This window comes from Hydra vulgaris, chromosome 05, assembly GCF_038396675.1.
Source record: "Hydra vulgaris chromosome 05, alternate assembly HydraT2T_AEP".
Classification (NCBI taxonomy): domain Eukaryota; kingdom Metazoa; phylum Cnidaria; class Hydrozoa; order Anthoathecata; family Hydridae; genus Hydra; species Hydra vulgaris.
The window spans coordinates 11220001-11238360 of record NC_088924.1 but is presented as its reverse complement, the minus strand read 5'-3'; the positions used below and the strand labels follow the sequence as shown (position 1 = coordinate 11238360).

General features: G+C 25.4%; 1 protein-coding gene across 1 annotated transcript in view; it reads right to left on the bottom strand.

The window, feature by feature from the left end:
• Window positions 1-18360, bottom strand: part of LOC136071852 (vacuolar protein sorting-associated protein 11 homolog) — a 138414-nt gene that overhangs the window by 7939 nt on the left and 112115 nt on the right. Inside the window, exons 24-35 of the mRNA XM_065797352.1 lie at window positions 17706-17815; window positions 17320-17412; window positions 17043-17093; window positions 16755-16843; window positions 16602-16676; window positions 15724-15815; window positions 7478-7563; window positions 6619-6666; window positions 1879-1952; window positions 1114-1209; window positions 930-989; window positions 354-420 (exon numbers count right to left, since the gene is read on the bottom strand). Of these exons, the coding sequence (XP_065653424.1) occupies window positions 354-420; window positions 930-989; window positions 1114-1209; window positions 1879-1952; window positions 6619-6666; window positions 7478-7563; window positions 15724-15815; window positions 16602-16676; window positions 16755-16843; window positions 17043-17093; window positions 17320-17412; window positions 17706-17815 (941 nt within the window). The remainder of the gene's footprint in view (window positions 1-353; window positions 421-929; window positions 990-1113; window positions 1210-1878; window positions 1953-6618; window positions 6667-7477; window positions 7564-15723; window positions 15816-16601; window positions 16677-16754; window positions 16844-17042; window positions 17094-17319; window positions 17413-17705; window positions 17816-18360) is intronic.

Here is an 18360-nt window from a genome sequence, read left to right as displayed (position 1 = left end):
AAATAATGGTTCTAGATGATCATTTATTACCTAATCCATCATACACTATCTTAGGTAGATTGCTCCTGGTATAGTATAATAACTTAATTACAATCATAATTAAATTTAATTAATTGAATGAACTAAAATGCTTTAAGTGTTATTGGAATTATAAAGGTTTTAAAAGTATTTTCATTAAAAGGTTATAGAGTTTATTAAATGGAATAAATTGTTTTGTTTAAAACATCCTTATATTTAGGCGTGTTTTAGTCAATTTTTGTTTTGTTTAAAAAAAAAATGCAAATCCAACAAGATACTTTGCAATCTCTTTTATGTATTTTTTTAACAAAACTAAACACTAAAACAAACATTACCTGTTGATTAAATTGCTCATGTAGGGCATTATTATGTTCATGTGCATATATGATCTCTTTAATTTTACTGAAATAAAAATATAACATTTATTTGAAAAAGTACAATGAGTCATTCCATATAAAAAGAAACTAAAATTTGATTGCAAATGATTGTAAAACAACTATTAAAGGTTGAATACAAAATATGAAAACGTTATTTTATGAAAATATAGGTGGTAGGGATCATTTCAATGATGCTTTACAACTTTCCATAACATACACAAGTATTCACCACATTCATACAGTATTGATGTAGTGAATGCATACATACATAAATTTTTACTGCATTGACACCACATCAATGCAGTAATCTGTAATTATACTGTAAAAAAAAGTACACATAATAAAAGTACACATAAATTCCATGATGCTGATGTACTTGATGAACGATGTCCTATTTTATTAAAGTACAACCATAGATTATTTAGCATTAGTTAAAAACTTTTAGTTATTATTAAAAAGAAAATATAAAATAAACAAAACCAAATAAGAACAAATTCATAAATAAAATTTAAAAAACAAAATTTTTTTTTTTACCGATTCTCTGGAGCACAAATGGGACATTCATTTTCACTATCGGAATAACTTTCAAAGCACCTACAAGAAAATCAGACAAAATTCATATTTTCAAATACAAACATTTCTTGTCTTTTTTATTTGTGCATTTAATTTTTTAAATTAGATTTTGTTTAACAACTTATGTGTTCTATGAAGTACTTACGTTTGATGAAATGAATCACCACACAAGAAATGAACAGCAGGCAATTCCAACAGTCGATTGCAGATCATACATTTTGAACTTTGAAAAATTTTTGCACTAGAAAAAAATATTAACCTAATTGTAAACAAAGTCTTTAAACAGAGTAATTTAATTATATGTAGATAAAATTTTAAATTTAAATCTAAAAAAATTGGAATAAAAGAAACAAACTAAAAACTAAAGATTTTAAATACTCAATTTTTTTCAGAAAGTTTAATTCCTTTTGAAATGATGTAAATGGTGCTTCATGATTGCTGGTATTTATGATTTGTGGTACATCATGAATGCTGGTATCTATGATGTGTGGTGCATCATGATTGCTAGTTTTTCTTTGATTTGTAGTCCATCATGATGGCTGGTATATTTGGTATATATGGTGCATCACATCAGAGATTGGAAATTTTATTAATTAAAAAAAATGATTCGATTTCCAAAGCAATTGAAATTTATTTACAAAATCGAAACTATGCCATTTATAATTAAAGTGTCAATTTTGCTGGAATTCCCTTTTTTTTTAAATTTATCTAGTTGAGTTTTAGAAAGAGATGTTACTTAATATTGTAGTCAAAACTTAGCGATTTAGTGATCCTAATGATGTGAAAAAGTCTCTACAAATACATCAGTACATTTTAAAGATTTTCTCTAAGGTTTGTTCTTGAGTTTTGTTACAGGAAAGTAAAGCATAGAACAAAATTGTTTTAAAATATAAAAATAATTTTAACTCACCTGGTTTTTAGCACTTCAATTTCAGCCTCCATCTTTTTACTATCCTCTTTGTGCTTTTTAATTGATGATTCTGCCTATAATCATTTATCATTTTATATATTTTCCACAGTATTTCATGTATTTATATTTATGTGTAAGGGGTTATAACCAAGATATAAAAAATGCCAGTAAACTTTAAAATATATATATATATATATATATATTAGAATTTCTTTAGTACGAAAAAACTCTTCCTATATATACATATAATATTAGGTCTTGTTATGAAAAAAAAAAAGTGTAACACATAGGCATAATAAGATTTTTGACTGATGTTTTTTGCAATAATAGACATTAACTTTTTTAACCTGCAATTTACTAAACTACAGCAAAACTTGATTGAAAAAGTAACTCATAAAACAAATTTAAGTATGTTATTTAACTAATTTAACTCGCATGACATAGATTTCAACAAAACATTTTTACTCCAAAAGATGTTGGTAACAATTATTTGACTGAAAGCTTTTTTAATACTTCTTTTAAAAGGTTTAGGAAAATTTATCTTCGGTAATAAAAAAACTCAATTAAGGATATATATTTTTTAAATTATTCAAAGAAAATTTCTATTATAAAAATATAACACCAAAAGATTACTTAGTTTTAATCAGAGTATTAGATACCTTTTAACCAATTGAAAATTAAAATATTTATTTAAATAGCTGCTTTGTTAAAACAATTTATAAATTGAGCTGTTTGTAAAAGAGGTTTGTAGAAAAAGAGAAATCTTGCAATTAAATAGAAATGAATTTAAAATGGACTTATTCACTAAAAATGTTAATGATCTGTAATATAGAAATCCTATTGGCCAATGCATAAATGAAAAAAATCAATTTTCATTTTGCATAAAAGAAAAAAAAAAAAAATTGATTTTTTTGAAAAATATTTGTTCAATAACTTTGTATTAAAACAATTATCAATTTTTTTTCCTGTTGTTGTCAAAGTGTACACCTCCTTCAGATTGCATTTTCAGTTCTGTTTTAGTTTTGTTGTTGTAACCAACAGCAATAAAAAGATTTAGTTTTTCCTTTACTTAGTTCAATAATGTCAAAATAATGAGAAACGATTTCAGATTGCCTCCTTTTAATTAAACCTGCATCACTGTCTGAAAAATACATTGCTGTGTACTTTATAATGTTTGAATATTTAAATGAGTTGAGTAAGTCATTTAATTAAATTATGGAAACTAATGATTTTAAAGAAGATTCCTATGAAACATCGGACAAGAAGGTTCTTTTTATCAGAGTATACATTTTGAATATCTACAGTTTGTTTACTGATCAATAAGGTAATTAGTTAACCATTTAAGTTCATTTCAATCTATACCTAGCGATGGAGTTTGTTCAACAGTATGCTGTGACTTTATACTGTAAGAGTATCAAATGCCTTAGACAGATCTATTTTGTCTGTGAGTAAAATAGTTGTTAAGGATCTTATGAGTTTTTAGAATGTTTAAAATTTTGGCACTGGTGTCTAGACAGTATCATTTTGGATAATTTCAAACATTAAAAATGTATATTCAACTTTCTAAGGCCCAAGAGACAGCATAATGAATTTTACAATTTTTTCTTTATGTTGTAACTGGAATATTAGACAATTTATTTAAAATATTAGGTTGGAGATGTACCGCCAATATTACTTATCAAATATAGAGTTTCAATACCATTAGGACGTAAATTTTTTTGAAAATTGTTTTTTTATAAGCTGTAGTATTAGCAATATTGGTTTTAAACCTTTGTGATTCAAAGTGTGATGATGTTTTTATGTTTTTTTTTAAATGCTTTCCTGTTTTTTTTTAAATATGGGATGAATCTACATACAAACTTTTTTTTTAAACTTGGCTGTTAAAAACCATTTTATTGTAAACATAAACATTGCAACTTGTATGGTCAGCAAACAAACAAAAAAGTGCAATAGCACCACTTTTTAAACTTTCTAAAATTGCTGTATAGCAAACAAATATTTGCAACAAAACAGAATATTATACAACCTAGTATTAATTTTCAGACATAAAATTTAATATACTTTGATCATACTACTGTTTAAGAACACAACAAAAAGTTCAGTTATAAATTGATAAAAACTAATAAAGTTTTCTTATCATAATAAAATCAAACATGCTTACCAACATCTAAACGCTATAAATGCCACTAAATGTCGTTTTGAGATATAGCAAAATAATTACATAGATTTAAATTAGATTTTTGAGTTTCTTAACTACAAGCGAATGACCATTAAACCTTATGCGAACTGAAACAAATATGCTGGATGACAAAGGCAGGACCACAAAGGCTTATACTAAAATCTGTCAGGGTTTCTCCTTATGGGTAAAAATAGTTTTGAAGTTATTGCAAATAACCTCAAAACTATCTTTCTATAAAACTATCTATTATTTTCTCCTTATGGATAAAATATGGATAGTTTTGAGGTTATTGTAAATTAAAAATAATTTAAATTTACTTAAAAAAATACCATGTAATGGGACTTTTTTAAGTAAATTTAAATATATTTTTATTCATTAGGATTCAAAAGTACTTGTAGTAATCAACTGATTCAATTGTGGAGTTTCAAAAAACTGGGGATGGATAAAAATTCATAAAAATTCTCAATAAAAATTCATGCCATTAACAGTAGCACAGTTTGCTATGCCATCCACAATAGATTGAGATATTTAGCATATTTGTCATAGATGATGTAAGTTAGTATATTATAGACATTTTTTTAGGTTTGACTCTAGTGGTAAGAAATCATTTAGATGTATGAACAATATAAACAAAATAGGTCCAAGAACACTACTTTGAATGACTCCAACTTTAATACTTTTCCATTCAGTTACATGCTTAACTGTTTTTAATCTTTGATGACAATTGTGCAGATAACTAGCAATCTAAGCCAGATCAACCATATCAAAAGATTTTGAGAAATCATAAAATATGGTGAATATCAATATTTTATTGCTTTTTGCGTAACTAAAGTTTTCTATAACTTTAATTATAGCACCCATTCTACTATGTCCAGGGAAGATTTAAAACATATTTGGTCCCAAAAATGTTTATTTGAGATATAAATCCGATTTTTGTGATTAACGATAAATTTGTACAAATTAAATTCAAATATTTTGCACAGAGCAAATGCAATAGCTATTGGTGAATAACCTTCCGAAAAAAGTTTTACTATTTTAGGTATAGGTGAAAAATATTGATAAAATTGACAAATAATACTCTCATAAAAACCATACAACCATTCTATAGTAAAGCAAGCATCAGTTAGTATCTACTAAGACCTCTCTTCACTGTCCTTGCTAATTTGTTACTCCTTTTTCTGCTTTCATATATATAAATTTCTCATCTCATCGTAAATTTTTTATTATGTTGTATTATTATTTTAGAGATTTTTTTCATGCCCCTTTTTTCTTTTTGGAAAAAAAGGTCCAAAAATGAATTATAATTGTTACCAGACCTGCTTTAGTTGCAACGATAGTGATTTTGGAGTGTCACCATAAGGTTGCTTTCCCTATATGGTCGTTTCTCTTTCTTTTTTCTATAAACAATGCTGTATTTGCTGTTCAAGTGAATTATTATCTCTTGTAACCACTAACACCAATTTTGCGTGACTCAATTCATTTTCTGTAACTATTTCTTAAAAATTCAAAAAATTCTATTCTTCTATATTTTTTCTTTAAACATCAGTGCTTTGGAATACTCTCCCACCTTCTCCAATCTTCATGTTTTCTTGTCTTTAACTCTTTTTTCATTTTCTAATAACGTAAACCTTGCAACCTTGTTACAAATAAACTTGTTAAAAAAAAAATCAGCTCAAAATCATTGTAAAGGTTATTGATGATCAGAGTTCATCAAAGAAAATTAAATTAAATTGGTGTTAAATTAAGTTTAATTGTTAACCCCTTAAGGACCAGGTCCAAGATATCTCAGGACATGCTATATGGTTCAAAAAGACCGAACCCGAGATAACTCGGGCAGTCACATATTTTACGTTTCATTATGTATTAGCCCGAAATAATTTGTGAAAATAATCTTATAACAATATTATTATATTAAATCAACTAAGAATCAGTCAAATTAATAATATTTAGATTTTAATAATATCTAGAGGTATTATATTATATGTCAATATCTAAGTTCTAAGCATAAAAAATTTTTTTTTATTTTTTTGGTGCATTTATTTGAAAAAATATTGGCCCATAAGGGGTTAAATTAAAGTGGTATTTTAGCTACTTCATATTTATTTTACAAAAGATACAAGTTATTTTACAAAAGTACAAGTTATTTTACAAAAGTACAAGTTATTTTACAAAAGTACAAGTTATTTTACAAAAGTACAAGTTATTTTACAAAAGTACAAGTTATTTTACAAAAGATACAAGTTATCTTACAAAAGTACAAGTTATTTTACAAAAGATACAAGTTATCTTACAAAAGTACAAGTTATTTTACAAAAGTACAAAGATATTTAATACAATTTAGTTAATTACAACTTAAAGCAAACTTATTTTGTTCAATTTTTTTTCAAACAAAAAAACCTGTCAAAATAGTTAGGAATCCCTTAATAAACAGTAACTTGATAAACAATACTAACAACAACAACAAAAAAACACTTTGATTATTCTATTAGAATCTCTTTACATTTTACTACAGAGTTTTATGCAAACAAAACAAAATTAAAAAAAAAAACAATCATTCTCACCTTAGAGATCAGTTCATTTTCTTGTTGTAATTGACGAATAATATAATCCTTTATTAAAAGTAAAAACATGGCAAGTATATGTTATGAATAAACTAATTTTTATCTCTCAAAAATTTTTAGTAGTTGAGAAATGTTGCACAACAGTGGCACAACATCTTTGTTTTATAATAGAAACATTCTCTAGCATAAGTTGCTACTTAATGTCAGTTATACAAATTTATGCTGTAAAACAACTGTTGCATTGTTTTACAACATAAATTTGAAAAATAGTCAATATAGAAACAATTTCTATAGAAACAATTTCTATAGAAACAATTTCTATAGAAACAATTTCTGCAACAATTGTTGTACAACTTTTTCTACAACTATTAGAAATTAATCTTATGTAAACTATTACTTTTAATATACTGTTTGTTATTGAAATCAAAACTTAATGCAACAATTTTAAATTCTTTTAAATTCTATACAAACATTTTCTGATAAAAACATAAAACTTTATTTATTTTCTAAACAAACTTTCTTGTACATTTCCTATATTTTCAGTCTCTTTAAGTAATACCAGGTTTCTCCCCTAAAACACTGCTTCACAAAAATATCTCCAAAAAAAAAAAAAAATTAATTTTGGTAAACAGTCAATAAAAGTTATTTTCATTTAAATTCATACCTGCATATTATATATAAATATATGTATAATATAAATATTTTATATAAATGTATACCTACATACTTTATTTTTAAATTTACTTTAAAGCAATATTTTTATTTTTGCTAATAGTTATACTGCTCTTCTTTAAAAAAATATGTTAATTTAAAAATTATTTTTAACCTAATAAAAGAAAAAGATATTAAATAGTGGTACCTTTACAATGCCAAGCGATGCTGTTGAGTTTTGAGACAGTTCTTGGATAACTTCAAGTGGAGACAAAAGCTTACGCTCTTCAATATCTTATAAAGTTAAGCAAACAAAAATAATGTAGAAATACACACATACATAAACATTGACAGCGCTGAACATATTTGGGAAACATTTAGGCATCGCCCAAATTCAGAAATTGAGGACTTTTTTTTTTTATATGGCAACTATTGTTTGTTTTTTTGAAAAAAAATGCCTAAATATGGCTATGTTTTCACAAAATTTTCTTACAGCACCTGCTGGCATGAGGGATACCGCCACCCAAATTTTTCCTAAAATAACCCCTAATATATATATATATATATATATATATATATATATATATATATATATATATATATATATATATATATATATATATATATATATATATATATATATATATATATATATATATATAAAGAAAAAGATAGTCAAACCAGTAAACAAAAGTAAATCTCTTTTTCTCAAAATACTTATTATTAAAAATAACTGTTAATTTCCAAAAAATGCACTAAGAAAAAAATCATCAGTAGTGCTGTTTTGGTATTGTAGCAAGATTTGTATACAAATTAAAAATAATTTTAATAGAGTATTGTTGCCATGAATAACTATTACAATCAATTAAATTTTGTTAATACACAGGGAGTATCAATTAAAAGTATCATAGTATAATGTTTTTGTTTGTGCAGATGCTTTTCGTATGATAACAAAAAACTTTCATTGTTAAGCTCAAGGAAAACAAAAAGTTGAAAAAATTTTGGTGGGAACATTGACAGGTATAAACATGGTTGTCAAATCTATTAGTTGATAGGCCAGACATTTATTATAAAGAAACTAACACCCATAACAACTTAAACTACAACAGTCATCATCGCTTTCACATCAAAAAGAATATTCCTTATAATTTAGCTAAAAGAATAATTGTTTTTACATCTAATTACAAAATTGAAAAAATTCGTTTAACAGAACTAAAGTCATGGTTAAAAGATTGTGAATATCCTGATGTAATTATAGATAAAGCATTCCATAATGCAAAGCCACAAGGACCAGCACCACAAAAGAAGTATAAAGAAATATTTCCTTTAGTGACAACATTCTATAGCAATCTCAATCGCCAACCTTTAATCTCAGAAGCTAACCTTTTACTCAAATTATCTCATAATGAAAGAGTCAAAAATGTTTTTTCTAATATTCATCCGGTATTAGCTTTTAAACAACATAACTTACCGAGAAGACTTTTTTCTTCAAAAGTTGAAGCAAATAATAAGAAAATATTTAAATGCAAAGACATTCAGTGTAAAATATGCAAACCTTCAAGAAGTAGATAAGAAAATATTTAAATGCAAAGACATTCAGTGTAAAATATGCAAACCTTCAAGAAGTAGATGAGTTTGAAACATATAATGGTACTATCTGGAAAATAAAATGTCACACCACATGCAACAGCAAAAATTTAATTTATTACCTTGAATGTTTGACATGCAAAAAACAAGCCACACATACTGACAAAACTAACAATTTAAGACTACGAACAAACAGACATATTTCTAGTTGCAGAACTGACCTATCAAGTAATAGATTTGATAACCATTTTTATATCTGTCAACTTTCCCAACAAAATGTAATTGAAGGGTTTTTTTCAACTTTTTGTTTTCCATGAGCTTAACAATGAAAGTTTTTTGTTATCATACAAAAAGCAACTGCATAAACAAAAACATGATACTATGATACTTTTAATTGATACTCCCTGTGTATTATTAGAATTTAATCCATCATAATAGTTATTCATAGCAACAATAATCAATTAAAATTATTTTTATTTTGCACTACTGATGATTTTTTGAAAGGCCTCTAGTGTTTAAAGTTTATTTAATTAATTATAAAAATATAAAAATACTTTGTATTAGTGTGTTTTTTGGAAATTAAAAAATATTTTTAATAATAAATATTTTGAGAAAAAAAGATTTACTTTTGTTTTTTTACTGGTTTGACTATCTTTTGCTTTATATTAATTAAATATCACATTTCAAGTTTATATATGTATATATGTATATGTATATATATATATATATATATATATATATATATATATATATATATATATATATATATATATATACATATATATATATATAGATATAGATATATATATATATATATATATATATATAATATATATATATATATATATATATATATATATATATATATATATATATATATATATATATATACACACACACACACACACACAGTAAATTCCTGGAATCTCCAAGGGACACCAAGGGACCAACAGCTTGATTAAACAAATGTTCAACTTAGAAGTAAAACAATTGTGTTTGTTTTCAAGGGACAAAGAAAACAGTTCAAAAGTTTGAGTTAATCGGTGTTTGACTTACCTAACATACAAGTATATAGTGTATATACATATATACATATATATTTATATATATATATATGTAGTGTATATACATATGTAGTGTGTATACACACACACACAGTCACATATATATATAAATATATTTATAGAGTTCTATAGTTTGTTGCATTTGGGAGAAGGGAAGAAAAAAAATGATTCTTATGCCAACAAATACGTCACTTTTAACTACTTTTAATTACTTTTGACTTTCGTCCAACATTTGCATGTTGTCAGAAAGTAAAAACCATTAATTTAATTACAAATTAATAGTTTTAAAAAAAAACCGCAAAAACATAAATTTAATTGACCAGAATGTTTCTAAAAACATTCTGAATGTTTTTAACAATATAAACAATGTTTTTATTTTTATTTTTTTTAATAAATGTTTTTATTTTTATTTTTTTTACGGTAAATCATGTGCGAAGTGTTGCTACATGGACTATCTTATAGCCTGACTCGCAACAAAGTGCTGCTACATCGACTGACAAATAGCCTGACTTGCAACAGAGTGCTGCTATATCGACTGACAAATAGCCTGACTGGCAACAGAGTGCTGCTACATCTACTATCTTTTAGCCTAACTCGCAAGGGAGTGCTGCTACATCGACTGAGGGTTTGGTTGGAGAAGGCAGTCTATCAATTAATTAAAAAAAAAATTCCGGTCTTGCATTTTAATTTTTACTTTTTGTCAAGAAAATACGGAAAAAACTTTCTGACAACATATAAGAGTTCTATATATATATATCCTCACCACGTCCCTGGTAGTACCGCGCTCAACTTGTTTCTCCGCGCAGCGGCTTTGTTCGTCAAGTTTCGTGTTTCGGAGTTATAGAGTTGAGAGAGGGTTATAAGCACAATTAAGTTGCCTCTTCGTCTGTAGTGGCCTTCTGGGCCTTGGGGAGGTAAATTAACAAAAAAAAAAAAAAAAAAATATATATATATATATATATATATATATATATATATATATATATATATATATATATATATATATATATATATATATATATAGAGAATATCTTGAAATGTAATGAACTATTTAAGAAGATTTAAAAATAAAATTTAAAAAAACATATCCAAAAAAAAAAAAAAAAAAATTCTAATGAAAAAAGAAAAAATCTAAGCTCAAAAACTTAAAATTTGAAAAGGAAAATATATTTATTTTATGTTTTTAAAAATTACTATACTATGCAAAATGCTTTGTAAATCATTATAAATATGTTAATTACATAAATTATTAGGTTTACTTTTTACTTTATTAAATGAAGTCACAAATTAATTCTAATGATTTTTTACAATTACCTATTTTTTTTAAATTATCAAAGAATATTATAACATAATTACATTTATATAATTGTAATTTTTAATAAATTTTTTTAATTTTGTAATTTTAATAAATCTTTTTCTATGATTACTTATATAAGCACATAATGAAAAACTTTAGCGCGAAAACAAACGTACATATATATATATATATATATATATATATATATATATATATATATATATATATATATATATAGTATATATAGTGTATATACATATATATACACCAGGGACGTGGTGGCCCAGTACGAGGGTAGAGTTCTATAAGTTTCTATCAGGGCATTTTTTACAACATTTTATTTAACTTGTTTTCACATCAACGGTCAGCGGTAATAATAAAAGAAATGCACTAAACTTTAGTTTAAGGTAAATAAAAGAAATCGTTAAGAAAAGTAATTTAAACAAACAAAAACCAACAATCTTTGTTTAGCGTAAATAAATAAAACCGATGTTGAATAATATTAACAAAAAACATTGTTGACCTGAAATTGAAAGTAAGTAATGCTTTTATACTTTACTTATAAATAGTAATTAAAAATAATAACTTAAGTTTTTAAACTAAATAAGTAAAAAAAAAAAAAATTCATATCAACGTAGAAATATAAAGAAGAAAGCTAAATATAAAAAAGAAAGCCGGAAACTGAAAATGATCGATTAGCTTGTCTTCCTCGAGAAAGAGAACGGAAATTTTGAGCTAGAGCAAATGAATTAGCTGAAAAAAGAGCATCTAGGCTAAAAAAACGAAGAGAACGATATGTTAAGGTAATGGCGGCTGTAACAGAAAAAGGTAGAGGCAGAAGTATTGCTAAACAAAAAGAATACCGAAAACAAGCATTGTAGTGACAAAAGATTAAACAATGTCTCCTCTTTATCTGAAATTAACCATCCCATCAACATAAAAAAGAAAAAATTGTTATTGAAATGTTGAAAACAATAAATTTATAAAATGCATGAATTCATTTGCTTTGCATTATTTATCAATTCATCAATGGTTAATATATGTTTGATAAATAATGTTGTGAATTTTTGTTATTTATATTTTTTTATTTATATATTTCATTCACTACTACTCAATATGCTCCAGTCCACTCCCTATCCGTCCATGGAATTTATAAATAGTACTACAATGTATAAATTCCATGGACCGATGGTAGTTATAACTCAAACGAAAGAAACCAATGCCCTGGTTTCTATCATAGGAATAAAAAAAAGAAAGAATCAACAGTGAAATACAAATCTGGTGCTGAAAAGAATGCCCAAAAATGACAACATGAAAATAAGGAGGTGGTAATGATCAAAAACAGTTAAAGTTAACGGCAGGTCTCACGTCAGTGCAAGCGCTACAAATACAGAGAAAAGCTGGGACATCATTTACAGCAACAGAAAATGTAGAATTAACATCAAAACCCATTGTGAATATCACAAGTAAGCCTATTATTGAAACAGAGCCAATAACAGAGATTAGTGACTAATCACCTGTAAAATAAACAGACAAGAATCAAGATGTCAAAGCTGCAGCAGATAAAGGAGCAGAACTGCAATATTCAGACACATTCAGAAACCAAAATATTAAAGAAACTGAGAGAGTGCCTGTAGAAATGGGTAACTATGAAGTGACTGTAACTGCAGCGGCGGACTTAACTCTAACAAAAAAGATTATTTAGAAGCAACTAGAAAACGTTGTAAATGTCAATGAAAATAAACCCGCTAAATTTCTAGGGCTAAAAACTGCAAAGATGACTGATAAAAAGCAATTTAATGTATTAGGGCCAAACCAGCAAACAAAATATTCAAGGTTATCTAAGTATTACACTGAATCAGTTAAAGTTAATGACATTGAAGTTGTTCATAAAGGTTCATGGCTAACTTACTCTCTATTTTTGTTTGTTTATGCTTTGGATCAAGAGAGAACACAAATTCTTTACGCCATGGGTTTGATAACACAGGTCAACAAATCAAACATTTTTTCTGGTTCCGAGCAAACAATTTGTTTTTTGGATTGCATTTCACATTTTGATTTTAAATATGCAACTCATTTTTTACCATCATGTCAAGTTGTAAAGATATTTGGGTTCAGATCTTTAATATTCGGGGTAAAGTCCCTAATATTGTCAAAAAAAAAAGTTGTTCAAAAGTTTGTCAACCTGGGTCTCAAAAGAAACGTATTTTCATATTTTAGAAAAGATAAAAATTTTTCCTTAAAATTTTTTGGCAAAAAAATTATTAAAAAAAATGCTAAAGACTCTTGAAAAAAATTTTAATAAAATGTTTTTTAGCAATAATACATAAAATACTTATTTTTATTACAAACATATAACATCTTTTAAATCTCTATTAAAATACGCTTCTTTTGAGACCCAGGTTAGCATACTTTTGAAATATATATATTTTTTCGACAATATTAGGGACTTTACCCCAAATACTAAAGATTTGAACTCAAATATCTTTACAACTTGACATGATGGTAAAAAATGAGTTGCATATTTGAACTTAAAATGTGAAATGCAATCCAAAAAACAAATTGTTTGCTCGGAACCAGAAAAATTTTTTTTTTGTTGACCTGTGTAATTGGTCAAACTTAAGTCACATCATAACAAAGCATTGCACCGAGATAAACGATTGAAATGCTGCTGAAGCTATGGTTCATGCAATATCAGACTCCACAATTGATAAAACATTAAATATTGAAACCATGAGACATCTGAACAAAAAACGTAAAGAAGCGGGAAAACTATATCAATACCTAATACGAGTTATTGATGTTATTTTGTATTTGATCGCAGAGAGTATTTCTTTACATGGAAATTAGGAAATTTTACAATGACTCTGAAAAAAGTGAAGTCTTTCAATGTGGCGCGGGTAAGTTTCTAAATTTGTTAAATTTACTCAGTCAGTATGATGAGGTGCAGAATGAAAAACTTTCAAGTGTTCACAGTACTCAAGACAATCTGCTAAAAGGGGTGCTAGAATTACGCTTCTTTCTAATTATACACAAAACAAGCTAATTCAGTCTATGACTCAGATAGTCAAGAAGAATGTTTTAGATGAGGTAAATAACTCAGCATTCTTTTCACCATCAGCCGATGGCACCAATGATATTAACTCTATGAGTAAAGTTCTATTGTATTACGTTCTGTTATGCTTCCTGCAGAAGAGGCCGTTGTAAAGAAACATCTGATTTCAATGGTTAAAACTGGAACAACTACTGGTGAAGAAATAAGTGAAAAAATCAAAGATGAAATCAAATCAATTAACGTAAATATTTAAAAGTATTTAGGTATGTCTTTTGATGGTGCGAGTAATATGCAAGGAATAAACAAATGAGTTGCAACACATTTGAAGCAGTGTTCTCCCATGGTAAAAAATATTTATTGTGGATGTCATGGAACAAATCTGGTTATGAAAGCTTGAGCAAAATCTTTTGTTGCTTCTGTTTACTTTTTTGGAACAGAAAACAAGCCTGGTGATGTGCAGAAATTAAAGACTTTTCTATACGGAAACTCAAGGAAACAAAATGATATTTTTGAAAAGTGCAAATCTCTTCTTGAGGATGTGAATCAGTCTATTGAACTGGCTGCTACCCACAGTGTCGTTTTAGTGCCTTACAAAATGCTACAGATCAGCTGCTTCAAGTATCAATGGACAGTGCTGGTCAAAATGCTGTTTTATCTGCTGTTAAAATTGCAACTGAAGCTCAGCTTGAACAGCAAAAATTTGTTGAGAATAGGGCTCGCAGAAAGAAACGACTAGACTTCGATGAAACATAAGATGAGAAACTTACTCAGGTTAAAGATCAGTGGCTGGCAGAAGTGTTTTATACTGTAGTGGATTCAACAACTGCAGTTATTGTGGATAAATTTTCTTCACACTTTTATTGAAGAATATGAGTGAAGATATTAGTCATAATTTTCATAACTCTAATTCATAAGAAAAAATTCAATCAGTGCTTGAAAAAATCATAACTGGTATTAGTTTAAATGAATTCACAACTGATTTTGTGGAGATCTACAAAAAGGCTACTGAGAAGTTTAACAAAACATTGTCTTCTTTCCTCACCATTTACAATTTTATGCTGATACAAATGAGTTATGTAATATTTTGTATCCATGAAAAACTTATTTTAGTATAAATATAATTTTCCTTGATTGCTTATTTGTCTCTCGTTAAAAGTACTTGACCGGGCTCTATTCTGGAAATTCGTACCTGCTTTTCAGGTTCCACCACGTCTCTGATATACACTATATATATATATATATATATATATATATATATATATATATATATATATATATATATATATATATATATATATATATATATATATATATATATATATATAAACACATCATTAAAATGAATAAAATTGTAAAAAAGTTCATTTAAAGGTTGCAAAGAATTTAAACAACTTGAAATGTCTTTCTTATTTTGGTTATATAATAAATAAAATTAACTAAAAAAAGGATACGATTTAAAACTTGAGCAATATGTGTTTTGCATTCATCTTCTCTTTCGGCAAAATAAGACAGTGCTTGACTCCATAAACTTATATCTTTATCTCTTTAACAAAAAAATTTTTTAAATATACATATATTAGATGGACACATTGACTATTAATACATCAAAAGATTAGAAAACTTTTTTTTTAACTGTAACTTAACCAAGAATGTTTGAACATTTAATTAGAATAAAGATTCATGTTGAAAACTTATTTCGTTTATATTTTAGGGAAATTTAAAAATACCAGTAAAAAAATCATAAAAAAAACAACAACTCTGAAACATAAAACATGTTGCTTTTTTATAACTAAATGTTCATTTATATATAAAAAAACAACATGTTTTATGTTTCAGATTACTCATTAACTTGCATTCTACCCAACTGTAAGGGCATAACTAAATGGCTTTTTTTTTTCATTTAAATAAAGTTTCTTCAAAAACTAATATAATATTTATATACAGCTCAAAATTTTTAATCTAATTTTCTTAATCAGCTCCTTAAAAGTTCCCTAATCAAGTAAATAAAAGCTTACTAAATATTGGAAGCAACAAATAGATGATATCATAAATCCAACTATTTCATTACATTATAAACAATTTTTTAAATGATCGGAATCTGTCAAAGTTATCTGATATTAACTTTAGTAATTTTGTAATTTTTTAAATTTTTTTTTAACTAATATTAATTTTCAAACAGCAACAGTTTTGAAATATTTTAGAAACATTTTAATATTTGAAATTTGTAGAACTAAATACTAAACATTGAAACTTATTAAAATAATAAATATATATATTATTAAAATAATAAAACACACACACACACCTACTTCATTAAAATTTCACATACCCATATTTATTGCAATCTGAAATAATATTGTTATATTCTTTATTTTCCATATGATAATGCAGAATTTGTTGAAACCTTAATAATTAATAAAAAAAATAAATTTAAGATGATTATATCAAAAAAATTCTGAAAAAAATAAATAAAAAAGCTTACGACTTTGCTTTCTCATAAAGATACAAGATCCCTCGTTTAAAACTATTCATTTGCGCAAGTACCATTGCATGATCAAAGTCATATTTTGACTAAAATATTTAAAATTATTTTAAACTAATATTATTATATATATTAAGTGAAAATGCAAAATAGGTATTATCATTTAAGGATTTATATTTTTATATTATAGATTTATATCTATAATGTAAAAATAAATATATTAAAAAAAACTAAAATAAAATAAAAACATTCTAAAATATTTTAAAAAATTTGTATTTAAAAAATTACTTCTGAACCAATTAAAAGATCTAAAGCTTTTTGTTCTTCCTCCTTTGCTTTCTAGAAACAATATTATTAATCATTAATATAAATCAACGGGGTATTTTTTTTAAGCAATTTAAATTCTTTTTTTTTTAGCTAGACTCTATTTATTGCATTTTTTCTTTGTTTTAAATATTCTAATTTAACAACAGTAAATTGGAAACAAAATTTTTTGTATGTTTCTTTTGCCCTATTATGGGAAAATAATAGATACAAAGTAAATAATTAAAACAATAACACAAACCTCAATGTTTTTTTGAGCATGAAACATTGTTGCATCATGTAAATAAAGCTCTAATAATGTGTTGTATATTGTTTCTGAGCAATCATTGCGCATCTATAAGATAAGAACTATAAGACATCTATAAAAGTCTAAATAATATATAAATCTAAATATATAATTACAGTCTAAAATCTAAATATATCATACAATTTTATACAATATTTATAATATTTAATAATCATTTTTTTAATCATATTTTTTTTAATTTTTATATCTTAAACTTTTTATTTTATATACTATGTTTAATTTTATTTACTAAACTACTATTTAGTTACTTATTTTCACTGAATTGTAAACTTTATATTTATTATTTCATATAATATATAAATACATTTCTAACAACATACTTTAACAATATACTCAAGAAAATCTTTAAGCTTTGATTTTTCATGTACAAATATGTGAATAAAGTCAACTGGATATGCACGCTGTACCACTTGATTTAATGATGCTTCAGCTACATCAAAAAAATTCTAATTAATAAAGGTCAATTTTAATAAGTTTAAAAAAATATTTGTGACATTTATGCAAAATTACCATTACACTTTTTATATTACTATATATATAAATATATATATATATATATATATATATATATATATATATATATATATATATATATATTACAAAACACAAAACTACCATATTTTTGTAATTTTATGTGTGTGTGTGTGTATATATATATATATATATATATATATATATATATATATATATATATATATATATATATATATATATATATATATATATATGTATATATATGCATTAAATACAATATATATATAATTTTTTAAATAAAAAATATTTTAAGATGTTCCTCTAGACCCTTGAACATTAAAGAATCCCTAATATTTCAAAAAAAAAAAAAAATTATTCAAAATAGGAGAACATATTAACCAGGAAGTTTTGCTTCTTTTCCTCCTAACATTGTTTATTTATCAAACCTTGAACCATATTGTTTTGAACCAGCACTCTAACACAGCAATGGCTGATATCTTA